General features: G+C 36.9%; 1 protein-coding gene across 1 annotated transcript in view; it reads left to right on the top strand.

Annotated features, from left to right (window-relative positions):
* The window catches only part of LOC139732131 (oxysterol-binding protein-related protein 6-like), a 134355-nt gene that overhangs the window by 64728 nt on the left and 41850 nt on the right, over positions 1–27777 (top strand). Inside the window, exons 7-14 of the mRNA XM_071643004.1 lie at positions 334–637; positions 1822–1919; positions 2461–2568; positions 10323–10476; positions 11757–11908; positions 12583–12699; positions 13856–13969; positions 15235–15313. Coding sequence (XP_071499105.1) covers positions 334–637; positions 1822–1919; positions 2461–2568; positions 10323–10476; positions 11757–11908; positions 12583–12699; positions 13856–13969; positions 15235–15313 — 1126 coding nt within the window. The remainder of the gene's footprint in view (positions 1–333; positions 638–1821; positions 1920–2460; positions 2569–10322; positions 10477–11756; positions 11909–12582; positions 12700–13855; positions 13970–15234; positions 15314–27777) is intronic.

Raw genomic sequence — 27777 nt, 5'->3', positions numbered from 1 at the left:
CATCACTCCTGGTAGTGTATGATATTTCACTTTCTGACCCTCAGTTCTTCAGATTTTTAGTATGTTTTTTTTTCTGGAAGAACTTCATCTCCATCTCTCAATATTTTTACATTTCTCTGGCTACTGTAATTCATTTTTGTTTTTGTCTCTTAATCTATGTATCTTTCCATCTACTCTTGATGTCTATTTTTTTATCTTTTTTTATCTAACTATTTGTATATTCATATATTTATCTATCAATCTCTTATCTAACTGTTGATCTGTTTATTATTTGGTCTCTCTATCTATTCAATCTGCTGAAACTTTCTCACTATTTGTCTCCCTGTGCCCCAGGCTAGTTCTTACGATGAGTTCTGCGACTGGCGCAAGCACCTCCAGCACCACCAGCTCTACAAGAAGCAGCAGAGCATGCACTCCCCGACGACGGGCACGCTCGCCCAGCCCCTCAGCCCCGAGGCTCCGCCCCATGCCACGCCCACCAGCGAGCTGACCCTGCGGGCCATCACGCTGGAGCGGCGGAGGCAGAGCCTGCGCAAGCAGTACTCCAAGGCGCGGCTGGGCGGGCCCAACGCTTCCCTCCTCGGGGCATCGTTTGGCTGGAAGAGTGACAGCCTGGAGTTAGACAAGTGCTATAAAGGTGACTTAGCTTTGGAGTCATGATATATTTTTCATGGTGGTAGAAGGTTCTCTTTTAATGAAACATGAAGTTGATTACTGTAAAAGTGGAAATATTAGATGGAGTATTTTTTTGTTCTTAGCCAAGTATGATATGATTTTATGTGCTTTTAATTCTGCAGACTTAAAGTATAATATAGTATTACAGTGTACGTATAACAGGCAAAAATTTGTATACTATATAATAATTTTCACGCTAGTGTCATGTCGCACAAAATCGCTAAAATATCCACTTTTACCGTGTGACTTTAGATCCTGATTTAATACCTTTGATGTCTTTAACCCTTTTGTTTTGTTGTTCGCTTGCCCATCTTATAAGCAATTTTCCCCTGAGATCAAGGAAGGTCAAGAAAGCCCAGTTTAGTGACTAGGTGCTTGGTTGCCTTTATGACACATTGGATGAAGAATGCTTTACCTTGAGTGGAGATACAGTGTACTTTAATAGTGTCTTGTGTCTTTGGATAGTGTCTGTATTGGAGCATGGGATTTGTTGCACTGACAGATTTCAAAAGTATGCAATAGAAACAATATGACAGAAGGATTAGCAACTACCTTGGAAGCATAGAACAGTAACTTGTATGTGTAATATGTAACAAATGAAAAAAAAAATGGTTGTGATCTTTTCTTACCATTAAATGATTTTTTTAAGCTTAGGTGATTCCTAATCCATATTCTTACTGCACTTAATTAAAAATAGATTTTACAATGCAGCTTTTAATACTACATGCCTTGATACTAATGTTTTCATGTTTTCTTTCAAAGTCTTCTTACTAGAGTTTTTGTTTAGAAATACTTTTGATGTCCCTATCTCTTCCTTCATATTATTCATATATTCCTTACCCAGTAAAACTTCTTTTACATCTTACAGTTTGATTGCTGTTTTTTTTTTTTTTTAAGATGTCATGTATGGAGTAGATTATAATCATACATGTATATAAACTCCTTGACTTTCTTCCAGGTCAAATAGAAGGATAGCAAGTTCATATGGATGTCTCAAGTCATGAACAAAGTACTCATTTTGACTTCTGGTTTACTTGGCAGGTTGTGTGTATAGACAATTTACAGATACATGTATGTACCCATCAGGGTGTCTTCTTTATCTTCTTCACATCTCCACTCTTCTCTTCCATCTCCATATCTCCTCAGAGCTGAGTGATGCGGAGGAGAGCATCGTCAGTTTGTCCAACATCCTCCAGGAGCTCCTCAACATTGAGCTGCCTCCATACGCCGACGGCAACTTTGAGGTAGGCCCAGAGGGAATCTTAACATTTAGGGTGTGGTCAGGGTGTGGTCAAGGGATGGCTGTGGATTCAACAACAACAACAACAAAAAAGATTGAGAAGATGTACATTATTTATGAATGAAGAATGAATGATATGATGAAAGAGTGAGTGAATGAATGAATGATTATATGAATGAATGATGGAGTATATCAACACATCATGTGATTGAGGGAATGAATTAATGCATTGGTAAATGACTGATTGATTGAATGAGTACATTGAGAAGTTGATCAGTTTAATGGATCTACAGTTGTATTGATGAATTCCAAAATCCTGGCAAGTAAGGAGTACAATGTAAGTGCTGTGCATGTGTGCTCTTTTGCTACCTGGTAATCATGTTTTTGATGCATGATGTGTAATTCAAAGATATTTTTTGTTCTGTATAGCTGCAGAATAAAAATGTCTGTAGTATGACATTTGATTTTTACAGGGAGTTTGATAGGAGTTTTGATAGAGCTCTGGCAGCTTTTACATTAGTCATTATCTTATTCTGCTTCCTTAGTTTGATGAAGGACTTTCTGGGCAGAAGAAGTCTAAAGGGCGCAAGTCCTTAAAGAAGATGAGAACAAGAAAGACGCCCAGCGACCCTCAGGTTCATGACATCAGGACGGTAAGATATTTCCCTTTATTTACATAATCAGTGGCTTGCCTGTTAATTCATCAAATCCAAAAAACAAAATTTCTGTAGTTTGGTGTTACACCCTGTCATTATAAGTTTTCACGTTTCACTGTGAGCGGTTCTTTAGATTTAGCCAAATATTTTCTGTTATTTGTGCCCTCTGTTGTCTATACAAATTTGTCTGATAGACTTGCAGAATTTTCAAGAGTTTCTTCATCTACTGCAATTAGTGTATACTCAGTCCTAAATGTGCAACACATCATGGAAAATTACAAGATCCCTTTTCTTCCCTGAACTGGCAAATCTTTGTAAATTTCCAAATAATTTTGTGCAGATATAATGAATTTTAGTGGCTTCATTTAATTTCTGCCCTATAGAAGATATACAGTGTGCAGTGAAATTAATAGGTACTAATTACATGATGCCAAAATGATGATTTCTGGAGAATAATTACCCAAGTACATTCGTATTTGGGTTTATCCAGAAATTAATATATCTTGTTTAAATCCTCAAGCTTGCTTTAAAGCTTGCTGGACACTTTCATTGACAAAGGGACAGTAATGATATGCATTTCAAGGATTCAAATATCAGAAAATATACTGTTTATTATTCTCAGAGCAAATACCAATGACAAGACATCAATGGACTTAAGATCCAGTGTCATATACCATTGAAAAAGTTGGAAACAAATTCAAAGAATGTGCAATTTGGTTGATTCACAGCATGTTACGAGCCTCGAGCAATGAGCTTGGGAGAGGTAAAAGTTTTGTTTTTGTCTTCTTCTTTTTTCTGGCCAGCAGTGACGTAGTTGCACAATCCATGTGTCTCTGTATGTGGTAGACATGGACAAGTGTGTGTGTGGAGTTTATACAATATGATATATGTTATTTTGATAGTTGTGTGGTTTTAATTTGATTATGTGAGATAGCACAGTGGAATGCAAAGTGCGTGGAAAGCATTTTCTAACCTTTGCCATGTGACAGTGAAAAAAGCAAAAACAAAAACAAAACTGAAGCAACATCAGAAAGGAAGAAGGATAAGGGAAGAATTATTTGAACATCTCAGTGTAGTCCCACATATGGATAGTTGTGTAGTACTTTGATCTAACATTGGCTGTTTATATGCACTCTAAAAAATATGTCAGGAGGATCAATCCAAGAGACAAATAATTACAGGGATACAAAGTGGCCACTGAGCATGATCTTGACTCCACATTTCTATGTCATAATGAATTATTTATGAAAATGTGCCACAAGTGAGGAAAGTGTTGACACTTCCCAAATTGAAGAAATGACATCAAATTTAGTACAAATTTCAAAAAGCTATGAAGTTTGCACAAAGTAGAGACCATTAGATTGATATCAAAATTATGTAAGAACCATTTTAGTTGGGCTTTAACCCGTTGAGGACGAGTCTCGAGTATACTCAGGCAGGTGTCTATGGGAAATGCGTGTTGTAGCAAAATCAGTCCGTCCTCAACGGGTTAATGTCGGCTGATGGAGAGAATCAAGTGCAAGATTAGAGTTGATACTGCTCCTTTATAGATAATTTCATGGCATTATTCTAAGCAGTATCATCCATGATTTGCAAATGGGCCAATTATTATGACTACTGTGGGTGCATTTCATGGTATGAATTTGGATGTCATGTCTGAAGAAAAATCAGTATATCGTGGAGGATGCAAAGTTTGTCAACATGGAAACTTTTGGATAGGTTCCTTGATACAGTCATTTACAAACAAACCTTGGTCAGATGTAGGTAATGCTATCCGAAGACAGCCCATCTTCTCCAATAAACATGAGGTGATTATGATTTTCATTTACCAACTTTCACCAGTTTTCAGGGGTGAGCTGCATTTACCCACTTTTTTGTCCCCACCGAACGAGTTCGAGCAGGGGACTATGAAACGGGCTCCGTACGTGTGTGTGTCCGTGTGTCCGTCCGTCCGTCCGTCCGTCCGTGTGTGCGTCCGTGTGTGCATCCGTGTTTGATCAAAATCTTCAATTTGCTACTTCTCTGTCATTTATGAGCCAATTTTGATTCTGTTTGCTTTATATGATAGCACTACATGTAGTAGAGGCTACTATGTAATCCCGTGAGATTTTTGTGCCAAAATTGATTTTTTTGGCTAACTTTGTCAATTTGGGGGTGCTGAATCCAAAAAAGTTTGGTTCCATTTTTTCCGACCACGTCTTCAGCCGCCATTTTGAATTCCAAAATGGCCGCCATAGTAAACTGTAATTTTATCCATATCTCATTAAGTGAGTATTATAGAAGCTTCAAATTTGGTGCAAAGTGCATGGTTGTGATGTCAGACACTCTGGTATATCTTTTTCTGATATTGTGAATTGTTTTGATACAATTTGTAGGCTGCCATCTTGAATTTCAAAATGGCCGCCATAGCAAACAGTATTTTGAACCATGTCTCATGCAGTAAGCATTGTAGAAGCTTCAAATTTGGTGCAAAATGCATGGTTGTGATGTCAACCACTCTGATATATCATTTTCTGTTATTGTGGCTTGTTTTGATACAATCTATAGGCTGCCATCTTGAAATTCAAAATGGCCGCCATAGCGTTTTTACCCATATCTCATATTGCAATTATTGTAGGAGCATCAAATTCTCAGTAATAGACATGCTAGTGGTGTCCAACGTTCCAATACAGCTGTTTCCTATTGTCGATCATTAGATAGGCCACCATCTTGAAATTCAAGATGGTGGCCATAGAAAAACATATACTGTGGTAAGCGCCCTAGATAAATTTGCCAAAATTGTCTTAGTTAGACCGAATTCACTTTCAGGTCACGCAGAACGACAGCCATCTCTTAATTCAAAATGGCCGCCATAAATTCAGACTGTAAGGACGAGGTTCCAATGACGTCATCAAGCCATCCTGAGGGGCAAAAACTGTGTGGGGGGGGGGGGGAGGGGAGGGGTCCCATGCCATTTCCCATAAGTGTGGGCAAGCGTGTAAGCGTTACATCCCACGTCCCATAATAGCGCCAAGCGGGTATGTGATTCGCTTACACGTGATTTGTTTTTGCCTCTCAGGCAAAACATTATTTGGTTTCGTGGAACCTCGTCAATAGTTACATTCAATCCCAGTTATTAAATATTTGTACAAAAGTAAGCATTGATACGATTAAAGGTGATCTTCAAAAACTTGATGCTGCCTTGAGAGAATGAAGACAAACACGGAAAGGTCTCGCAATGTCAAGAAATGCCATGGTCACCCTCCCAGGCATCCCATCCACAAGCTTGTTTGTGGACCACAAAATAAAACAACTCATCAGGGAGCTCATAATTGCTGGATGTATTTCTGGAATAACACAGAATGAATAAGGAATGCCAATGAGTAGGTTTTTCCTGATTGCCCTTGTGTGGGTCATCCTCAATTATCAAGACTTCCAAGATGCTTACTGCTGTACCGCCAATGACTCTAAAACTACCAAGGAGCAATAATAGCTCAGTTCTGTGGCACTTTGGATGCATCAGAATTCCTCAACAATTTGGAACTCCATCACACGAGGGTAATCTCAAAAATTATCACTGCATTGAAACTGATGAACGTGGTGTTTGGCAATCAGGTATCGGAAACATTCAAGGATATTCTAGAAAGAGATGAATATGGACGTTTTCATGTTCTGTACTAAGAATTTGTATCTGAAAGAATTAAAAAAAAAATCTGTCTGGGATAATATGAGAAAGGCCAGTCATTCAGCTCTTGCAATTGAAATACACCATGTAAGATTGGATCAAAAGTCACTAAGCTTAAGAAGACCACTACCTTCTTATAACACTTCTACCGGTACAATAGTCTGATAGACCTGTCATTATCCAGTCATTACGGGAGGATACAATTATCGGAAGTTATAAGTTCTACTGTTCTATCAAGTAATTCCACAATCACTCTTCATCTCACAATTTATGGCCTTCTCCTCATTCTGACTAACAAAGGTTCATTTTTCATACCCATGCCTTAACCCACAAAACTGAGCCAAATAATCAGCATGAAAGTTGAAATACTGATCAGTCAATTCCATCTGACACAGAACGGGGAAAAAAGAAACAAAAGGTTCATCAAAGATGCCATGGGAGCTGTCACCCGTCACAATGAGGAAGCAGATATCCTCATTCCGTTGCATGTATTAAATGCTACTTCAAGAGCAACAGGGAATTTCAGAGATATTGATGATTATTACGTATAGACACTGACATTTTCATTCTCCTAATGGATCTTTGCTTTACTTTTAATACTGCATCGCATGTTGTCTGCTCCATCACTGGAAAAGGGGAGATGATTAAGTACAATTGACAATGTTGACAGATTATGTTCTGCAAATTGTTGCGAAAAACAAAGGTCTGCTTGGTCATGCCTTTCATGGCACAGGATGAAGTTGAAAATTTGAGGATGTCTCAAAGAGCAGATTGATCAAGAATTCTCTAAGCCTTGAATCATGCAGAATGTCCAATGACACAGTCCTTCCAGAAGTTGGGCGTGGATGACTTCAACCTGGACAATCTCCCGCTTTGCTTTCGTAGAGTCTTGGTACAACACATCCAGAGAACAAACCTTGTAAACCTTCAAAACCTAATTTGTGCCTCTACTATTCAGGGGAATTTAATATGGTACATTGTAGTTATTTCCAGCGGATATACATAAACTGTGCAATTAAATGCTTTGAGCTTCCTACACCAACGGTAGCCACATAATTCATTATCATGTTCATAATAATGACAAGAAATGCAAAAGTCATTGTTTCTGGAAGAATTTAGAACCAATTCTCCCCGTGTACAGCCCTATATACAAGTGCTGTGACTTTAAGAACACATGCAGGGAATGAGCCTAGAAGACATTAACTAAAGTAAATTTCTAATAAATTTTCTAGTACACGGCTAATATTGTTTATTTAAACTCTACAACCAAATCGTCTAAATGGGGGCATTTAGTCACCCAGACACAGTTATTGAGGCACTTTTGAAAGTCATTTGCTTTGACACCAGAATCACATGATTTCCCATTCACAAGTTTACCCAAATGCAATGCTCTTAAAGGAATGTTTACCATGACAGCCATTTTGCATTTCAACATGGCAGTGTACCTACAGGAAGCAGTCCCTCCTATGCAATGATAACACTATTTATTGAAGTGATTGACTTACACATAGGTCCTACATGAAAGTGCTCCAGCATGCTTGAGTTTGCAGGGTAAAGATCTTACAGTACCAGATATGGGTCGAAATCATCTTGAATTTCATGAGTGGCAGCCAATACGAATAATCCATCATTACAGAATGTATATGATTATGTGTGTGTGTCTGTGTTTGTAAAATAATGTACAATGTACACCACCATAAACATTGATATGCCGAAAAGTTGCTTGTCGACCACAGATATTAGCTGAAAAGCAGCCATTTTGAGTGATAAAATGGCAGCCTCAAAAATGATCTGCAATTTTAGGGAGGGGATCCAAGCACATCCAAATGTTCAACATCATGAGCCCGATTATGCCCGAAATGTGAACTTTCTGTATTGTTTACAGCATGAAATACGGGTCAAAATATACATTCTGGTATGGCGGCCATTTTGAATTTCAAGATGGCCACCTATGATATCAAAATGGACCATCATTTCAGATAAAGATGTTTCAGAAAGTATGATAGCAAACGCATGCTCTTTGCCCCAAGTTAGAACCTTACACAATGCATACAATATGAGATATAGGCCCAATTACATTTGCTATAGTGGCCATTTTGAATTTCAAGATGGCCGCCAACCAAAATTATCCATCATTTAAAACAAATATGTATATATTAGCATATCTTACATCATAAGCATGCTTTTTGGCCCAAATTTATACTTTCCATAATGCTTACAACCTGAGATACAGGTAAAAATGCATTTAGCTATGGCGGCCATTTTGAATTTCAAGATGGCAGCCCTCAAATTGTATCAAAACAATCTACAATATAAGGAAATGGTGTATCACAATGTCTGACGTTATAAACATGCTTTTTGCATCAAATTTGAACCTTCCATGATGCGCACATTATGAGATCTGGGTCAAAATACAGTTTGCTATGGCGGCCATTTTGAAATTCAAAATGGCGGCTGAAGACGTGGTCGAAAAAAATGGAACCAAAGTTTTTTTGGAATCAGCACCCCCAAATTGACCAAGTTAGCTAAAAAAATCAATTTTGGCACGAAAATCTCACGGGATCCAATATTTCGACATAGCAGACCGTACTAATGGGAGCTTTGAAACTTCTACACAGAATTTCAGTCGTGACCTTTGACCTTGACCTTTGACCTATATTGTACATTTTGCTACAAAATGCTACTCCTTCGCCATTTCTAACCCGATTTCGATTCCGTTTGCTTTATGTGATGGCACTAGGTGAGGGCTTCAAAACTTTTACACAGAATTTTGACCTTTGACTTCTTTGACCTTTGACCTTGATTTTTGACCTGTATTGTACATTTTGCTACAAAATGCTACTCCTTCGCCATTTCTAACCCGATTTCGATTCCGTTTGCTTTATGTGATGGCACTAGGTGAGGGCTTCAACACTTCTACACAGAATTTTGACCTTTGACTTCTTTGACCTTTGACCTTGATTTTTTGACCTATATTGTACATTTTGCTACAAAATGCTACTCCTTCGCCATTTCTAACCCGATTTCGATTCCGTTTGCTTTATGTGATGGCACTAGGTGAGGGCTTCAACACTTCTACACAGAATTTTGACCTTTGACTTCTTTGACCTTTGACCTTGATTTTTTGACCTGTATTGTACATTTTGCTACAAAATGCTACTCCTTCGCCATTTCTAACCCGATTTCGATTCCGTTTGCTTTATGTGATGGCACTAGGTGAGGGCTTCAAAACTTCTACACAGAATTTTGACCTTTGACTTCTTTGACCTTTGACCTTGATCTTTTGACCTATATAGTACACTTTGATACTAAATGCTACTTCCGGCGGGGACATATTTTACGCACCGTGTAATTTCTACTTTTCCTTGTTTCCCCTTGGTGTTGGCTTTCACCTGGGGTATATTAGAAATGGAGGAGGGTTCTGTATCATGTGTTGTTTAGTGATCTTTCTCTCTCACACAAAGGAGCTCCATTTGGGTTTAACAAATTCATTGTTGTGTGTAAATTTGTCTAATTGAGTAGGTTGAAGTGTGACCACAACAAATATGTACACCTGTACACACACAGTCAAACACACAACTCAACACATATTGATCTGTTAGGTATACATTTGCTGTATTTTTTTTTAGTACATGTATTTCTCACAAGTTAAGTTTCTGTACCCCACAAACTTCAGGGGAACAAAGCCATCCATTGTACTATATTGTTCTCAGGCTGTGCCTATGTGAAGACATGCATACATACACAAACACACACATACGATTTGCACACCTATAATAAATACACTGTTTGCACATTCCAATCATGCAGATTGAACCAGGATTTAGTATGTCTAAAACAGGTCTACTAAGAATGTGGAATAAAAGCAAACACAAAAACAGATCAAAATCCTCATGTTTTGTATCGACACGTAGGTCTGTTTCTACGGCCTTTTTATGGTGGTCCATTCTTAGAGGTACACCATGCTATTAGGTATCCAGTGCAGCCTCATACACTGTTGAGAAATTAACCAAAAAGTGGCACTATTGAGATCATCAGTCTTTTAACATCTCACTCATCTCTACCGATTTTACCCACTGACCGACAGAGACCAAACAGCCACCCTTCAGCCATCATCCCAGGGACCGGTCTGGTGGTGGAGGAGGATGCGGCCAGCATCCGCTCCCACACCTCCTCCATCTCCAGTACGCGGGACGTCGACCTCAAGAATCGCGAGGACTTCCTGGAGTGTGCCAATCAAGGTACGCAGCACTCAGCGATATGATTTATAAGCTTGTTCAAAAATCGTCAAGTCCCAGGAACTGCATTTTTATGGTTTTATGCTCTATCTGTTGTACAACTTTTTTTTTTTCATTATGAGATCATTACTTTTTTTTCATGAGAAAAAGTAACAAAAATAAAACAAAACAAAACAAAAACTTTTAAATGTAATCCCAGTATTGATCCCAGTGTTGTTATTATTTGTTTCAGGTGCAAAATTTACATGCTAAATTTATAATTGAATCTTCAATAGGCAACATAATGATTTAGGGAAATTAAGTTTGCGTTTCTCTCTTTATTTATTCATGTTTTGCAAATTAGATAGAATATAACCAGTTTCATCTATCTTTCTCCAGTATGAGATCGTCACAACACTTGTCCACTTACCAGTATTTAAGATGATATACTTTACACACACCATTCATGTTTTAAAAGTGTACATGTATGTTACCATCCATTAAAAAGGATTAGTTCTACCTGCAGTCAATAAGTATTGTACAATCCATGTACTTGTCATTGATTCTTGGTAAGTTTGGTAAAAACATGTGATACAACTGTTAAATGAAGTGGGATAAATGTTCGAAGTTAGAAAAACATGTATTACAAACTTGTGGTATGGTGGGTCTGTCTTACAAATCAAATACTGTACATTTTCATTAAACAGTTTTGTCTGATATGAGGTTTAATAGCGTGATACAGTTAATACCGTCATTGATTGTGAATTGCTGCAATAGGCATTCCATGGTGCGCCAGATGTACTTCACACCAAAATAAACACTTATAGATGTGAATCGTATTGACAAGTATGCATTACACAATGTACATTGATTGTGGGTTAGAACTGCCAGCAAATGTGTGGTGCTATGGTTTGATGTTTCACATAGAGACCTTAAAGAGTTGAACAAATAATGTTATGGAAATTTACTTCTTCTTTTTTTTGAAAAAAAAAATGGACTGAGTTTCAACAAGTGATGTGAGCAGAGTACATTGATCTAATTTTTTTCTTTCTTTGGAAATAGATATTGCAGATGTAAGATTTACAGACTACAGTGTAGTGATAAAAAAAGAAGGAACAAAAATCCGGAAATGAACGGCTGTGAAAAGACTATGGCAGTGGCAGATTTTCTGCTCCATTCAAGCTTTCTGTGAGATATTTTTTGCAAAAGGAGTGAAGAAGATAGAATGATATTTTAAATCTACAAACTTTGCATAACATAACATGTGGTAAAATTGTCATTCTCTCACACACTCATGCTTCCAGTTCACAGAAATTTGAAGAGCGCCCTCCATTGGCTGTCCGTGCAGTCTGACAGGTGCAAACAGGTCTGCGACGCACAGTATCAGTCCCACATGTTTGGAGGCACGTTGGGTCCATCCAGACAGATGGCTGTTATGCAGGATGCTATGCAGAAGGTATGGGTTTCCTTTCTTCAAAGAGAGTTAAAGCAAATCATTTAGAGCGAACAAATGATTGAGCTTTATGATGTACCATTGTATTGTACTTGTAGCTAAAAATAATCATCCAAATCTTTGTGTGGCTATTTTGCTAAATACCACCCAAAAGAGGCAGAAACAAAAAGCACACCTGTAAAATCCTGCAGGTACAATATGTATCATAATTATGAAAAGTAAAGCAAGAAGTTCTTTTTGTGCTAATGTATCTAGGTGTATATTGATTTGAGGTTTGTTATGTTTTGTTTTGTTTTTTGTAATCGGTCAATTCCACCAAAAAGATAAAGAAAAAAAGGAATTGCATAAAAGAAAACAACAGCTGTTGCATAGGCTCTGTGATTATGAAAAAAAAAAACAAGCACAGTTTTTGCCGATACCTAATAATTTCAGTGCATAGTAGGCACTCAAAAAATAGAAGTAAAATTGAACTAAAAAATAGACAGAGCTTAAAATGTATCCTGTCATTGGATAAATAGAAATGATCATAGTTTTGCACAGATAAGATTAAATAATCTGTTTGCAATGCATGCAAGTTATAATGGCTGTATGTGAATGGTTTTTCATTTGAAAAAACAAACAACAACAACAGCAACAAACAGCATGTTTTGAATATGATTTTTGTCTATTTGCTGCAGTTGAAGGCACAGAATGAAGACATGCGCAGTCGTCTTTCCCGGATTGTAGAGGAGGCTTCCGTCACATACACCCCCATCGCTGCTAAGCCAGACTTTGATCTGACGCTACCCCTCCAGGTAAGCACAAGAGAGCATAGAGAGATCTTTATGTTGTATAGCAAAGTCTTCAAGTAGCTGGGAGGATTCATTTTGATTTGTTTTGTTTTATTTTTTTGTTGAATTTCAATGAAACTGATGAATTTGTGGCTTAAGTGTTCTTTCCTTAAACCAAGGCTGAAGACATACATTTTCCAGACATGTGTTTGTATCAACAGTTTCCTTGGGTGTGATTAAGATGACATAGAAATTTCAAGATTGTGAAAAATGACAGTGTATGTGTTAACAAATTCTGTGTTGAAACCCTGCATTCACATATGAATATTTCTTTTCCTATTATTTTTTTTCTCGTTATTTTGGAGGATTTAGATTAAATTTAGAGGAATATTAGGGCGACAGGTGTTGCCTGTTGTAATTTTCCTGTGCCTTGGAAACAGAAACAAAAGTTTGAAGTCGGTGTTGTTGTGCAACTGCACAGATAACAAGTGTTCATTGGAAAAGGCTATCAGGGTAGGGTCATTTACTCTGTAATGACTTGCAATGAATGTTAACATTGGTATGTAACTGATAATAATTGGCTCACTGACCTTGTACAGAACAACTCTTCAGTGTGTGTTAGTCTTGGTAATACAGGACCCTTTTATACATATATATTTTTTTTTTCTACCCTGCAATAGAAGTAGAGCACCAGTACAACTAAAAATGCATTTTAAAGAGATGGTATACTTTTGGTTGAGATGGGGATTGCAAAAAAGATAATTAGAAACCACTTATGAGATATAAAAGAGCATACGATTCTGAGAGAAATTCAAAGTTTTTTGATGAAAATTAGTTTTGAAATGCCTGAGATATCAAAAAAAGTAAAACAAAGTGGTCCTAATAAAAGATAGGTCCCACTTTTTACTAGCTTCACTTTGTTTTTGGATATCTCGGCCATTTCAAAACTGATTTTCATCAAATAAATGATAATTTCCTATAAGAATTGTATGCTCTTTAATATCTCATAGTGGGTTTCTAAATCACATATATTTCGCAGAAAGTTAAAACCTGAATCCCCATCTCTACCACATCCATCCCTTTAATCTCTCCATACCATCTTGTGTCCTGATATATTAATGTGGAGCGTTCTGACACTGTGTTTCACTTATTTTTCTCATTTTTTTTCACTGGTACGTAGCACTCACCTCTGACCCCTCAGCACTCCGAGGACAGGATCTCGCGGTCAGAGTCCATCGTGGAATTCTTTGATGCTCAGGAATACCTCGCCTCAAGTGCTTCTTCATCAGACGAGGTAAAAAAAATTCCTCCAGAGTTTTCCCCTCAGTCAACCAATCCTCCTCCTTCCCCCATTCCTGGAACTCAAAAAGGATCTACCATGGAAATAGGAAAAAAAAAAGAAAATGATACACACAACATAAGACCAGAATTGGAAAATCAGAGTGTTCCCCGTTCTGCCAAAATTTGGAAAAAAAAAGGGGGGGGGGTAGAAATATTTAGTAATATATGTCTAGTTTAGAAAGTTGCTTCTGTTGTCTGTGCCCTGGATTTTTTATTTGATAGAGTGAATTACTCCAGATTAGCTCCATGAGTTTGATGTTATGTCGTATTTGTGAGCAAAAATTAATAGTCAAATCGCCCTGCGATTACTTTTTAGGACTGCGGTTTAGTCACTTTGAACAACAGAGGGCAGTATACTGATGGAGAGACAAGCTTGCATTGTACCTTGGAGACCTTATTCAATAATAATATGTGTGTTTCTCTTTTTTTAGCACAGCAGCCAGTCATAGATTATGCAGTTAGGTGGGGTGGATAAGCCAGTGAGATGTAGGTTGAGGAAAAAACAAACAAACATACAAACAAAGACCAAGACTTAAAATAACAAAGTGGGCATTATACCCATGTACCTGGTTATAACTTGCCAAACTATTAAGATGCGGTATTTAATCAGTCTATATGACATTGTTAGTATAATAACACACTACCAAAATAAAGGGTTTGAGGAGTATCATGGGGATTTAGGATTAAATGTTTGGAATTGGGACTAGAGTTGTGGTTTATTATTTAGATTTGGATTAACTGTAGAGTTGAAGAACAGAGGTTTCAGTTATGCTTTATCAGATCAATTTTGAAATCAGACTCAAGTTGGATTAGTCAGTGGCAGTGAACTGTCGGATGTTAAAGTTTTCATTGGTTAACATGTGCCTACATAGTTTCTATTGAAACTGTTTAGACTGAAACTGTTGAAACCATTTAAAGAGGTTAATAATTTTGTCAGCTATTTGTCTGAAATGCCTGTAGAACACCATCTAAATCTTACTCAGTTTACTGATATAAAGTGAGCACATGGACCAAGGTTTATTCACACTCGTATCTTTCATTGCTTCTGTTATATTGCGTGCTTATCAGGGTCATTCCTTTGCATGAATTACCATATCATGCTTTTACATGTTTCTTGTATTTTCATTATTTATTCATCTGCTTAGTCATGTTTTCAGTTAGATGTATTTGTTCAATCATTCATTTGAATATCTTGCCCTCTCTCCCGTGATGTCTTAGGAGGAAGAAGTTGAGAGCTCCTCATTGGCTAGTGAAGATGACGAGGGGGCGGAGTTTGAGGAGGAAGATTTCAGGGACTGTGAGTACCAGATTATTGATTTGTTATGACTTCATTTATACAGTCCACTTGACTTTTGGGTGCAATTGCTAATATCTAATCAAAATCTTACTCAGAGCAACTACAAATCATGTACACAGATGCCAACCAGTGCTCTTTTTGTAATGTTCATTAAAATACATGTACAGACTGTATGTCTTCATCAAAAATAGGTAAATTTTGTTCTGAAATGTATGTTCTATGAAATATTTTATTGTACATTTGCTTTCATACCATATTATTTTTGTTTGTGTGTATGTGGAAATATGTTTGTTTGTTGTTTGTTTTACTTTGACTGTCCATTAGTATGTGTTTTGAACAGCTGAGGTTGGCAGCTCTGCATACATACATTGTATGTATATGATGTGGCATGTTCATATCCTGATCATAGCAATTCGATATTAGAGATGGAATTTGATTTTAATTGAATTAAATTGAATTTGATACTGTGTGATTTGCCAGATCTGAGAATATGTGACTTGGTTGTTATTGTGCTGTGAATGTGCTATGCATGTGCTGTGCGTGTTCTGTTGTTTTAAGAAAAGCAAGTGTCAAATTCTCAAACAAAAAGCTATTAAATGTTCCATGACTGAATTGCAGTCAAAATTGTAATGGGCTGTTTTTTGAAATAGTTTAAAAATATCACAAGAGACTTCATATATTTTATGGTACTTCTTCCACAGATTATTATATTTTTCTTCCATGTGTGAGGTAAAGTGCACAAAGTATGCATCACAATATACACAGAAAAGCTTTGATTTTTGAATAAAACTTTTCCAGGCTCAGACTACATTATACTTTTTTTTATTGAAAACAACAAAAATTGTCTTTGAACCAACATTTTGCTAACATTTTCGTAAATTTTGATTATAGATAATAGATCTGTATGGAAAATGCCGTGGGGACAGTGTACACTTGTAATTGACATAAGTGGCGGCGCATTGATAGAGATTTGTTTAATAATGCAACAGTAGTAACATGTTACATTTCACGGACCAGCCCTTCGATGCAAAGTTACCAGCCAGTGTTGTCCCAGTCATATCACCATAGACGCTATTATGTGCCGCCGGGAATGGTTGTTAGTCCAAATGAAAACTTCCAGATGATCACATCTTACAGCATACTTGTCCCGTATAGTTTGAATTTCATGCTGACCTCTTCCAGGCAGAACTACATGCTACATTAATTAACCCATTGAGGATGGACTGATTTTGCTACAACATGCATTTCCCATAGACACCTGCCCGAGTATCCTTGGGACTCGTCCTCAACGGGTTGAAGTTTGGGAAGGAAAGAGAAGGAGGAGAAGAGGGAGGAGGAGGAGAGAGAGATGAATGAGTTCAAAATTTAACCATGGTGAAAGAGGGGCGCAAAGAGAGAGAGAGAGAGATATTTTTAAAGATGTTTGGTACGTTTGTGATGCCTCTCTAATGTATCTTTTGTTTTAATAGAAATATGGTGCTACAAATGTACCTCCATAGACTTTTAAATGAAGCATCAACTCACAATTTTTTGTCTTTAGATAACAACTGAGATGCAATGACTTGACATTTATATTTAGAATAGTATAATATCGGGAATAATCTTCTGTTTGTTGCAAACTTTTTTCAAATCGTGAAGGGCTTCACCCTTCTCTTTCTCTACATAGTAGTTTACTATTATAGTAAGATTTTCTTTGCTACAGAGAGGAAGCTCTGTATGACCATTCTAAATTTAACACAGAAAACTAAATACACTACACTGTATATTCCCAAGTTAGATACTCTATGTATCGGGAATAATCTTCTGCTTGTTACAAACAAAGAAACTATTTGTGAATTGTATAAAGGAGGGTTTCATGCTGTGTTTCTTCTCTCTCTCTCTCTCTACATAGTAGTTTACATTGATAGTGGGATATTGTTTACCACAAAGATGAAGCTCTACTCATATGACCATTCTAAATTTAATACAGAAAACTTAATGTATTCCCAACTTACAAAAATAGCAGTAATATATAAATATACACACACTTGCACTCATTTAAAGATGAAGTCAGTTGAAATGACAACAAAACAGAAAGACAAATATGTTATCAAATTATATCTACAAGTATGTATATTTGATATAGTTTTTGCTATGTATATCTATGTGTCCTTGCACGCATGTACATCAAATTTCTATTTTAAGCAAATGGGTAGTGGGAAACACCAATTACAAGCAGTCTTTAATAGACAACATGTTTTTAGCAAACCATGCAAATCACTCTCAGCCATGTACAAAACAGACTGAAATGATCAATGCCAAATGGAAATCTCACAAACTAGATGGTGATCTGATGTGTATGAGAAATATCAAAACATGCATTGCTAATTTTAGTCATTGTCATCCAAACCAATACATACTTTCATAGTTTGGGGTAAAAATGATAAAAAACGGCATTTAATCCAAATGAAAGGAAATGAGAGAGATGTGGCCAGTGATATTTTTCTGCAGGGTTTTGGGATTAGGGCCCTGTTTTATCAAAGGATAGAATTGATTTTACATTTGCTTAACACGCAGGCTGCCATAGACTTATCATAGAAATCAGCTTTATAATCAATTCTAACTCTTCATAGAACAGGGCCCAGGTGCTACATCAGGTGCTGAAATTGATGATGTTCCCTCTTTTTAGAAAAAATGTTTGTGCAAATGCTTATCAAACAAACTTGCAAAATCTGCCTGCAAGTCACTGAAGTCAATAATGAGTCCATGGCAATGATTAGGAAGATTTTTGACTGCAGTAAGAAATATACCTTGTCAGCAGTGTACGAGAGATGCACAAGTCCATAAAAGTATCAAAATACATTTGCAGTGTAATAAGCAAAATACCAGATGCACCAGGGATGCCAAGTTCAAAAAATTTTTATGAGTGAGATTTTTCATGACTCGGCATCTCGGCGAGTGAATGTGCGCACGAGCGAGTGTGTGGGAGGGGTTTTTCCCCCTATGGCCTCCCACGGTAGGGAGCTTTTTCAATTCTTAGCTTTTAATGGTGCGATAAGGTGCATACTTAAGTGACTAGACGTCTATTTTTTACTTATTTTGAAAGACAAACAAAAGGAAAATATACCTTCAATTGCAACTATCGCTCTAATCATTTAAGCTATAAGCTCCTTATTATAGGCCCAACTTACAGACTATGCCCGATGCGTGAGAAAAATGGGTGTCATGCGTGAGATCGTGAGACGGCCCCTAAATGCTTGAGTCTCACGCAGAATGCGTGAGACTTGGTAGCTCTGGATGCACACTGTAAATTGTTGCCAAAAATGGAGTCACAATTGGGTGAAGGAAGAAATATGGTGTAACACAGAAGGAGAAGAATAGACAATTATGTTGTGTAATAGTTTGAGCTACAAGATGTACAATCTCAAGCATCTGTGTTTAAATTCATGCTTTACAGGGACAGTACTACAGTACATCCCAGTAACAGCAGTGTTGCATAATGTTTGCTTTGAGACTTGTGGTCCTTTCACCCATTCCTTTTCCCCTTTGCAACCCTGTATGATTTGATTTACTGATTGCAAAGAGTGTTACCTATGGCTTTTTTTATTAGGAAACAACATGGCATGCAATGATATAGGCATGATAGAGAAAATTAGCATTATATTCCTGGAAAGGGTGTATCCTTTTCTTCATTTGGTTTGTTAAATTTGATGAAATATCATTTCGAATAGAAGAATCATTCAGAAGAATCTATTAAAATGTCTAGGTTGCAGATTGAGATTTATTTTCAAGGTTTAAATCCATGCCCATAGAAAATGTTACTCTCCACCATATTCCCCAATAGTAATAGACAAAAGGAGGACATTTTCTGAAGGTCAAATTTAATTTAAATTCACTCTACCAAGATGTGTCTGCAAGGACACTTTTTTTGATGAGAAAGAGAGAGCAAGAGTGAGGAATTTGAAATGTCCATGTTTGCATACATGGACATTTAGATTAAAACATGTTTTAGAATTAGAAACATCTTGTTGTTGATTGATCGATTGATTTTTAAGTTCCCTATCAAATTGTACATGTGGGACTAAAGCTAACTTGCCCTACAGTATAAAGCAAAGTCAGCAGGCATGCACAACATATGATGCCTGAGCTTTTGTAAACATCACTGCGGCTGGCTACTGCAAATATTTGTGGAGCTAGCAGGCATGGTAAACGAAAAGAAGCATCCAAATTGTGGACATATTGGAGTGAGGGCCTTATGTCATGCAGTGAATGTATAGAATATAGAAAGTACAAGCGTTAGATAGAATATAGATTGACTGTAACAGAAAAAAAAAACAACAACAACCCACACACACACATATATGCACCTTACACAACCCAAATTGGCTGTGATATGCTTTTATCACTAATGCATTTTCAGCCATGTACATTTACTGTATTTTTTTTTCATTTCACCAGAGTTGATTTTTTTCCTTCAAGGATCTATTATTATATAAAAAAAATAAGCCATTGTATTGCTTCTCGTGTTCACAGAAAAATATTGACTGTGTGAGACAATACCAGCCCCCCCCCCCCCTTTTGAAAAATGCGTACATGTAGTACATGACTTTCCTTGTTCATATTCTGATATGTGTGGGCATGTGTCTGTGAGTGTCTGTTTGTGGGTGGGTTCTATGGGTAGGTTACATGTATTATGAAAATAATTGATGATCTTTATGGTAAAATTCTTGTGAATGTAAGGCAAGGTAATGACACGATTTGAGTTATTTATGACTTGCATGTATGAATATTTCACTATCTTAGAAACATGTACTCATGAACACACATTATATGCACACCTCCAACATTTGCCAAAAAGCTGTTCATGTCATATTTAACATTAGGAAATCAAGTGTTTGTAAATACTACATCGTGGGATATTTTGATATTATTTCAACCAAATGCTGATGAGCATATGCTTGTTCAATCACATGCAAATATTTATGCATGAATAGTAAATTTGAAGTGTAAAATGAAACTCATTGGTTAAGACCATCTCAGAAAAATTAACTTTGTACTTGTGCATGCATCTGTAAATTGGCGCTGTGCAGAATGAATACACTGAGTACATACACAGTGCAAAAAACGTTGAATGCGAGGCATGAATGAATGAAAAATGGCCATTAAAGTGTCTCCGCATTTGGCAAAGTCGGGCCAGAGAGAGATAGAAAAAAGAAAGAGCATGTTATCTTGGAATACAAGATGCACACACACACACACACACACACACACACACACACACACACACACACACACAGATAGAGAGACACAGACACACACAGACATGTGTGGGATTCTGCATGGAGCACTTGGCATGCCCACACAGCATTTTGTGACATACACTGCTCTTTACCTCTTACCCGCTTTTCACTCTTTACGAAAGCAAGCAAGCAAGCAACCACCGACTGTTTCGCCCTCTCTCCACCTCCCCTTCTGTCTCTCTCTGCCTCACTCTCTCTCTCTCTTTCTCTTTCTCTCTCCATCACACGTTCTGTCTCTCTCATTCAGTTCGTCTCCCTCTCCTCTTTATGCTTGCTCACTCGAAAGCGGACACTGGAGGCAGATGCATGTGCACAATATTTCTCCCGGCCGCTCTAACTCGTGTCTGTCGCCGACCAGTCAGTGATGTTGGATTAATTAAACTGTGTTCTGCTCTCACCCTCTCATTAAGAGGAAGAAGAAGAAAAAAAGATAGCTATAGATATATCACCTCTTGCCATAAAAGGATTTCATATCTTCCCGAGGAGTGCCGTTGCTAAGGAGCAAAATCTAGATTCAGTGGAAGAGGAATTTCCTTCATTTGCCGTCCTTCCTCCACCTTCCTCCGGTGTTTTCCATGACTGGTGCTAGTTTGTTTCTGTGCATTGTGGTCAGCATGAGCTTTGATTTGAGGCTGGAGAATTATACTACCTCTTGAGGAAGAGAGGCAACCCCCCCGCACGAAACTTCCTCTGGAATTTTCGGCTTCGTTGTGATTTTTCTTCTCTGCCGTTTCTCTGAGATGGCAGCGGCGAGAGCATGACAGTTACTTATATGGACCAGCCGTGTTCCGGTAGGTGGGCAGGTTATTGATAACACGAGCATTCGATCACTCGCACCGCCTGCTTTTGCGGGCAAGAAGAGGTGCTGAGTGTCGCATGTGTGTGATCGGCGTTTGGTGTGTGTTATCCACAGTGCACTTATGTAGGTGGTTGTGGGAATGATCTGACGTTATATCATCATAGTGGCATAGTGGATTGCTTGACTTTTATGTATGTAACATTGTTTGATCATGGATCTATGATGCCTTTGTAGTTAGTAACTAAAATTCATGCCCAATCATGCCAGTAACACTATTGTATAGAAACAAAAGGTAAAAGAGATTTTTGTTATAAAAAAACATAGATCTTTATTTACTGAGTGGAGGAGTGGGGGGGGGGGGATGATAGCAAGAAATATCGATCAATCAAGCATACAAAATTTAAACGCCCACACATGTGGGTCTTTGAACACCTGTTTCTTCACATGATATATTTTTGTTTGTTTTGTTTTCTGGAAAAGGAAAAAAACATTTACCACAAGGAGAATTTATATTGAAAGCTGTAGCGTGTGTACTCACCAAGTTCAAATATCACATTCAAATCAGTCAAATACAATGCAATATTGTTATTAGTTACATATCTACTTATTATTTATGCATATGTGACATACCTTCCGCAGCATACATTATAATGGTTCAATTGACAATATTATGGATATGATTTGCTTTGACATAATTTGATCTATTGATTTCTGTATCACCATAACAAATATATTGCAGAAAATAAAAAATTATCAGGTGTCAGCAGAAGATACAACATGTACAATTATTTTGTGTGCTGTAATAATGCTGAGTAAGCTGATGCAAGACATTACAACTAACAATATTAAGGGCTACAGATAAAGCAAATCCTGATGTGCATACAATCCTTGTAGCAAATATGTACATATATATATATATATGTGTGTGTGTGTGTCTGTGTCTGTGTCTATGTCTGTGTATGTATTTAATTATATACAAATTACATGAAAAGGAGTATGGAGTACAAAATTCAAGGAATTGTAGTCACACTGATATACATGTATATTTACTATGTGTATATATATATATAATACATGCAAATGTTGTATATGCCCAAAGACAAATGTTTTTATTATAAGGCAGTATATGTTTGTATGCATATATATATTTAAAAGATATTTATGAGTATAATACTCTCGCTCACATACGTATGTATGTATTTACAAGCATCTTTTTTTTTTTTTGCATAGAAACACATAGCTTTATTTTCATACCCTGATGCTGAATATTATACTTCATTGATAGCTGGAGGTAAGATGGAGTATAGAATACTCCATCATTAGTTTTATAAGACTCCTTTCAAATCATATACTGATCATGATATAATGGAATCATTTGTATGGGCTCTTAGCATGGTGATTCATGTCAAGTGTATACCTGCTGTGCTGATGGATTGATGAATGATGAATATCTCAGTGATATGGTGAGCATTAATGAACTGACAGACAGACAGACAGACAGACAGACAGACAGACTGAATGGTAGAGCACAACAGAAGCTCTCTGTTGCAAATTGCAAGCTAATAGCAGTGATTGTGAGATTGTATTCTCCATGCAGGAAAGCTGTGTGGATCGTAGATGACAGCGTAATTGGCTGAGGGTAGATGCCTGCATGTAGGCAAATTAAAGACTGTTGATAGCTGGCATCACAGGCAAAAATGATTGTTGAATAATTCCTCTTTTCAGTCAAGCAACTACAGTGATGCTGTTCAATACAATTTGCAGAATTATCTGATTGGCAGGGGTATCCTCTTAACGTTGCATCATATATATTTATGTTGATAGAAAGATATAGTCAAATGGATGGATGTTAGGTAGATAGAAAAGTAGATAGAGAGAGGGAGAGAAAGACATATATGTGTGTGTATCTTATGTGTTTAAAGCAACTGCAGTGATGCTATATAAATTACTATTTGCAAAATTATGATTGACAGGGGTATTCTATTAATGTTGCATAGTATATATTTATGTAGATAGATAGGAAGGTATAGTTAAATAGTGGATGTAGATAGATAGATAGGCAGATAGATAGGTAGATAAACAGAGACAGAGAAAGATGATATGCATAATTCTGTATCTTATTTAGAGCGAGTGCAGTGATGCTGTTATTATTGTATATTATATATTACAATTTTGCAAAATTAGATTGACAGGGGTATCCTATTAATGTTTCATAGTAAATTCTTCTTATAGATGAAAACAGATGGATAGATAGATTGATGATGGAGATAGATAGATAGATAGACCGATAGACAGATTTAAAGATTGATAGATTGATAATTCGCTAGATTGATAGATTGATAGATTGATAGATTGATAGATTGATAGATTGATAGGTAGATAGATAGATAAATAGATAGATAAATAGATAGATAGATAGATAGATAGATAGACAGACAGACAGAGAAAGAGAGAGAGAGTGGAGAGAAAGACTTACAAGAACGAGACATGAAAACTCGTCACATTGAGGACGAGTTAGGTGATACGCTTGTGGTCATCAGATGACGGTCATCTGCGATCGACAAAGAAAAGAATGTGATATAGGCACCTTGAAAATATATTGAGCGTGCATGCCAAACCGTTTCTGTAACCACTCGGCCACGGGTCATCCACGGAAATGGTAAGACAAAAAAAAAAATACACACAACAATGTATAGATATAACAGGGGGAAAGTCAATGCCCACTCAACTATTAAACGTGGCCGTGTGAACATCTATTGCATTGCTAGACGGAAAAGCGGCCTTGTAACGACTGAGGTCGCTCTGCCATTTCTGGCAACTTGGGAAAAATACGTCCCGCAGACATAAAACCTATAATCGGCTGGTTTTTGATACCTTGCCTTTAATCACGCACGTGTGCAACCTTACGTCTCTGAGACGTCGCCTTTAACCTCTCAGTCATACGTCTCGACGAGAAAATATGAGGAACGTAAACTTATATGTGAAAGATGACTCAGGAATCGTTTCGTCCATCTTCCATTCTCATTTTCAGTTTTATGCTGCAAAATACTCAACCTGGTGAGAAGATAAAAAAAAAATAATAAAATGTATGATTACTGCAGCTTATTGTCTCAGCTACAACATACTTAAGTTTCAGAGGAAATCAAAATCAAGTGAGGTAAAGGTGCTCGAGCGTTATCGAGTCAGTGCATGGATAAAAAACAAAAATCCCCTTTCATAGACATAACGTACAATCTTCGCTGATTTCGATATCTCGCCTTTAACCATACCTTCTAGCATGATGACGTCATCAAATTAGAAAATAACGATATGGACTTGAAAGTTGTTCAATGTATAACATATTCATCGTACATTGTCAGTTTGCTATTGACATGATGATCATTCACAAGAATATGAGGCAGCTATTAGTACCTGTATGAAATTATTATAGGCATGGTTATCAAATTCCCCTAAAATTTCCTTATAATTGCTTTATTTTTACACACAGTTAAGCTATCCCTTTAAACTCGTCACAGTTTAATTAGAATCATTAACATCATACATTAGTACCATATTCAGTTCCATAGCTGATCACGTTTGCTAATTAATTAAGATTAATTGTCTAGAATGTGTCATATGGCCAACCTGTATACACACGTACACACACACACAATGCTAAATGTATGTATCAAACCTCTGTAACACAACTTTGAACTAACTGTAGGAATTATCGCTGTACTTATCATCTATACTTTTTATCACTATCTGAAACTCCACAAAAACCACTAATTGACAAATAATCATCAATACAGAAGACTGACTTAAAGGAACAATTCAAATACCTTTTTTACAATGTATAGCTTGTTCCATGTATAAATCAGCACAAAGTAACCACGACTACATTGTGTTACTGAATTGATATGAACAAATTTCATTTTATTACAATATTTTAAATCAGTTTGAAAAGCCCAGCCTGCAAAATTTTGCAGCAGTCGAAGTAATGCAGTCTCCAACGCAAAACAAAGGGATACTATGTGAGTGTGTGCGTATAGTTGTGTTTACATGCGAACGTGATTTCTACATGGACGAAGGTGTAGTACTCCATTGAAGAAAAAACAAATTAAAAAAATAATTATTTTCTTTCGTGCTCTTGTGAGGTTCGAACCCGTACGTGTGCAACCTCACGTTTCTGAGACGACGCCTCTAACCACTCGGCCATACGTCTCGACGAGAAAATTAGAGGAGCGTAGATTTATGTACGTGAAAGATGAATCAGGAATCGTTTCGTCCACATTCCATTCTCATTTTCAGTTTTAAATTGCAAAATTGTCAACCTCATGAGGAGATTTCAAAGAATAAAATGCATGATTACTGCAGCTTATTGTCACAGCTACAACATACTTAAGTTTCAGAGGAAATGAAACAAAATCAGCTGAGATAAAGGTGCTTAAACGTTGTTAAGTCAATGCATGGTTTAAAAAAAACTCACCTCCCATAGACAATACACGTAAACTTGTCCGATTTTGCGTCTTTACCTTTAATCACAATTTAAGGTATGATGACGTCATCAAATATCAAAAGCATGATATGGACTTAAAAGGCAAATGTTCAAAGTACAACATATCTGAATTTGGGATAATATTGAGCTTAAACAACAGAGATACGAGTAAATGAATGACAGAAACAGTACCTCAAAAAAATTAATTCCACTTTTTTGATTTCAGATGATGATATGATGACGTCATGAGTTTTCCTGGCAATATTGGTACTTGAAACGTTATTTCCAATTCATATGCTTTTGTAATATGCAATAGAAATATAGGGTCAATGGACGATTTAAAGAGCTATGCCGAAATAAACAAAGACATGTTTTTTCACTATATTTGCAGAAAGACGCGCGCGCGGAATATCAACTTTGACGCCAGTGCATTTCTTTGTTATAGGTCAACATCGATCGGAAATCAATGGATATTGTTACTCAAAGTATCAGGAATCCAAATCAGTCAAAAAAAAATGCATTTTCATGTTGCTTACGCCCTCTGCGCGCGAAATTGCGCGGACGGACGCGCACGCGAGAAAATGTTTGAAACGCTTAAAATTGTCTGAAACTTCGAGATTTCCCATTGGGAAGTCGTTTTGAGCCTTTTAAAATTTTGACGCGCGCAAACGTGCGCGTAATGAAGACCTGGGTAACTAGCGTTAAAAAGTAAGATAGAGCGTGACCTGAACTTTATGTCCACCGAAAATGATACAGAAATGATATCCAGTTATGAAGTTATGATCGATCATGTGACAAGGTCCGAAAATCACAAAATGGCGCCTAGATGACGTCATAGATATGTTACTGTCATGAAAACCTTATTGTGGCTAGATTTTGTCATGAGACATGTTGACTGAAAATGTCATGTCATTCCGTAATGTCATTGTTGAGATATTGACGACACAAAATGTGGCAGAAAGAAAGAAGAATAAAAAAAAAGAGAAATTTTGACAATCACAATAGGTGATACGCTGATAGCGTATCACCTAATAATATATCTTATTTGTATATCTCCAAGTATATATACATTTGAGATAGGGAAGAACATTAGTTGCCCGATGGCGTGGTGTCTTCTCTTTATTTGATATCACGACTGTTTCTCCCCGCATGATTTGATGGATGGGATGTTTGGAATTGACTAGTGAGCATGGCTGGGCGGGGATCAATTGATACAAATTTTTTGAGATGGAAATAACAAGGATGTGTTGCCATGGCACCGCTGAAAGGGGAGAGTGGAAGAGGATGAGGGGAGACAGAAAGAGAGAGAGACTGAAAGAGAAAGAGTACTGAGTAGTGAGAGAGAGAAAGGAGAATGTAATTTCAAAGTGGTATTTCAAATACAGAGGAAGGCAATGAGAAATATATATTATGAACATATTCTCTCCGAAATATTCATTACTGTTCTGCTCCATCTTGTCTATTCAAATCAAGGAAGTAAAAACTCAAAGATCTGTCTTGAACTATCTAAAATTAGCACTGGTTAGAACAATCCACTAGAGATTTCATGTGATGTTGTTATTATAAGTTATTCTTTCTGTTTCGGTGCCAGTAAGTGATTCTTTTATGGGAAAGGTGATAACATCACATATACTTCATGAGCTGCAAGTTTTCAATCTTTATGATAGATTTTTTTTTTTTTTTTTTTAGATGTGGACTGCATGCAGATCACAAGCTGTGAAAATTTGATGCTCTGTATTGAAGTTACATAGCCACATTCACACACAGGAATTATCACTTTTTGCATCTCAATGCAAAAGCTGCTTTTAAACACTCTATGTCAGCGTTCACAGAGAGAGAGAGAAAAAAATAGATCACTAGGCTTTAAATGAAGCGCTCTTGAGTCTCATCAATTTTGGGTATGTGTGAA

Source organism: Diadema antillarum, unplaced genomic scaffold (genome assembly GCF_040938485.1).
Source record: "Diadema antillarum isolate AM-2024a unplaced genomic scaffold, OU_Dant_1.0 seq00000400_RagTag, whole genome shotgun sequence".
NCBI classification, from domain to species: Eukaryota; Metazoa; Echinodermata; class Echinoidea; order Diadematoida; family Diadematidae; genus Diadema; species Diadema antillarum.
Note: the sequence above shows the minus strand (reverse complement) of the source record. Positions and strands in the feature narration are given on the sequence as shown.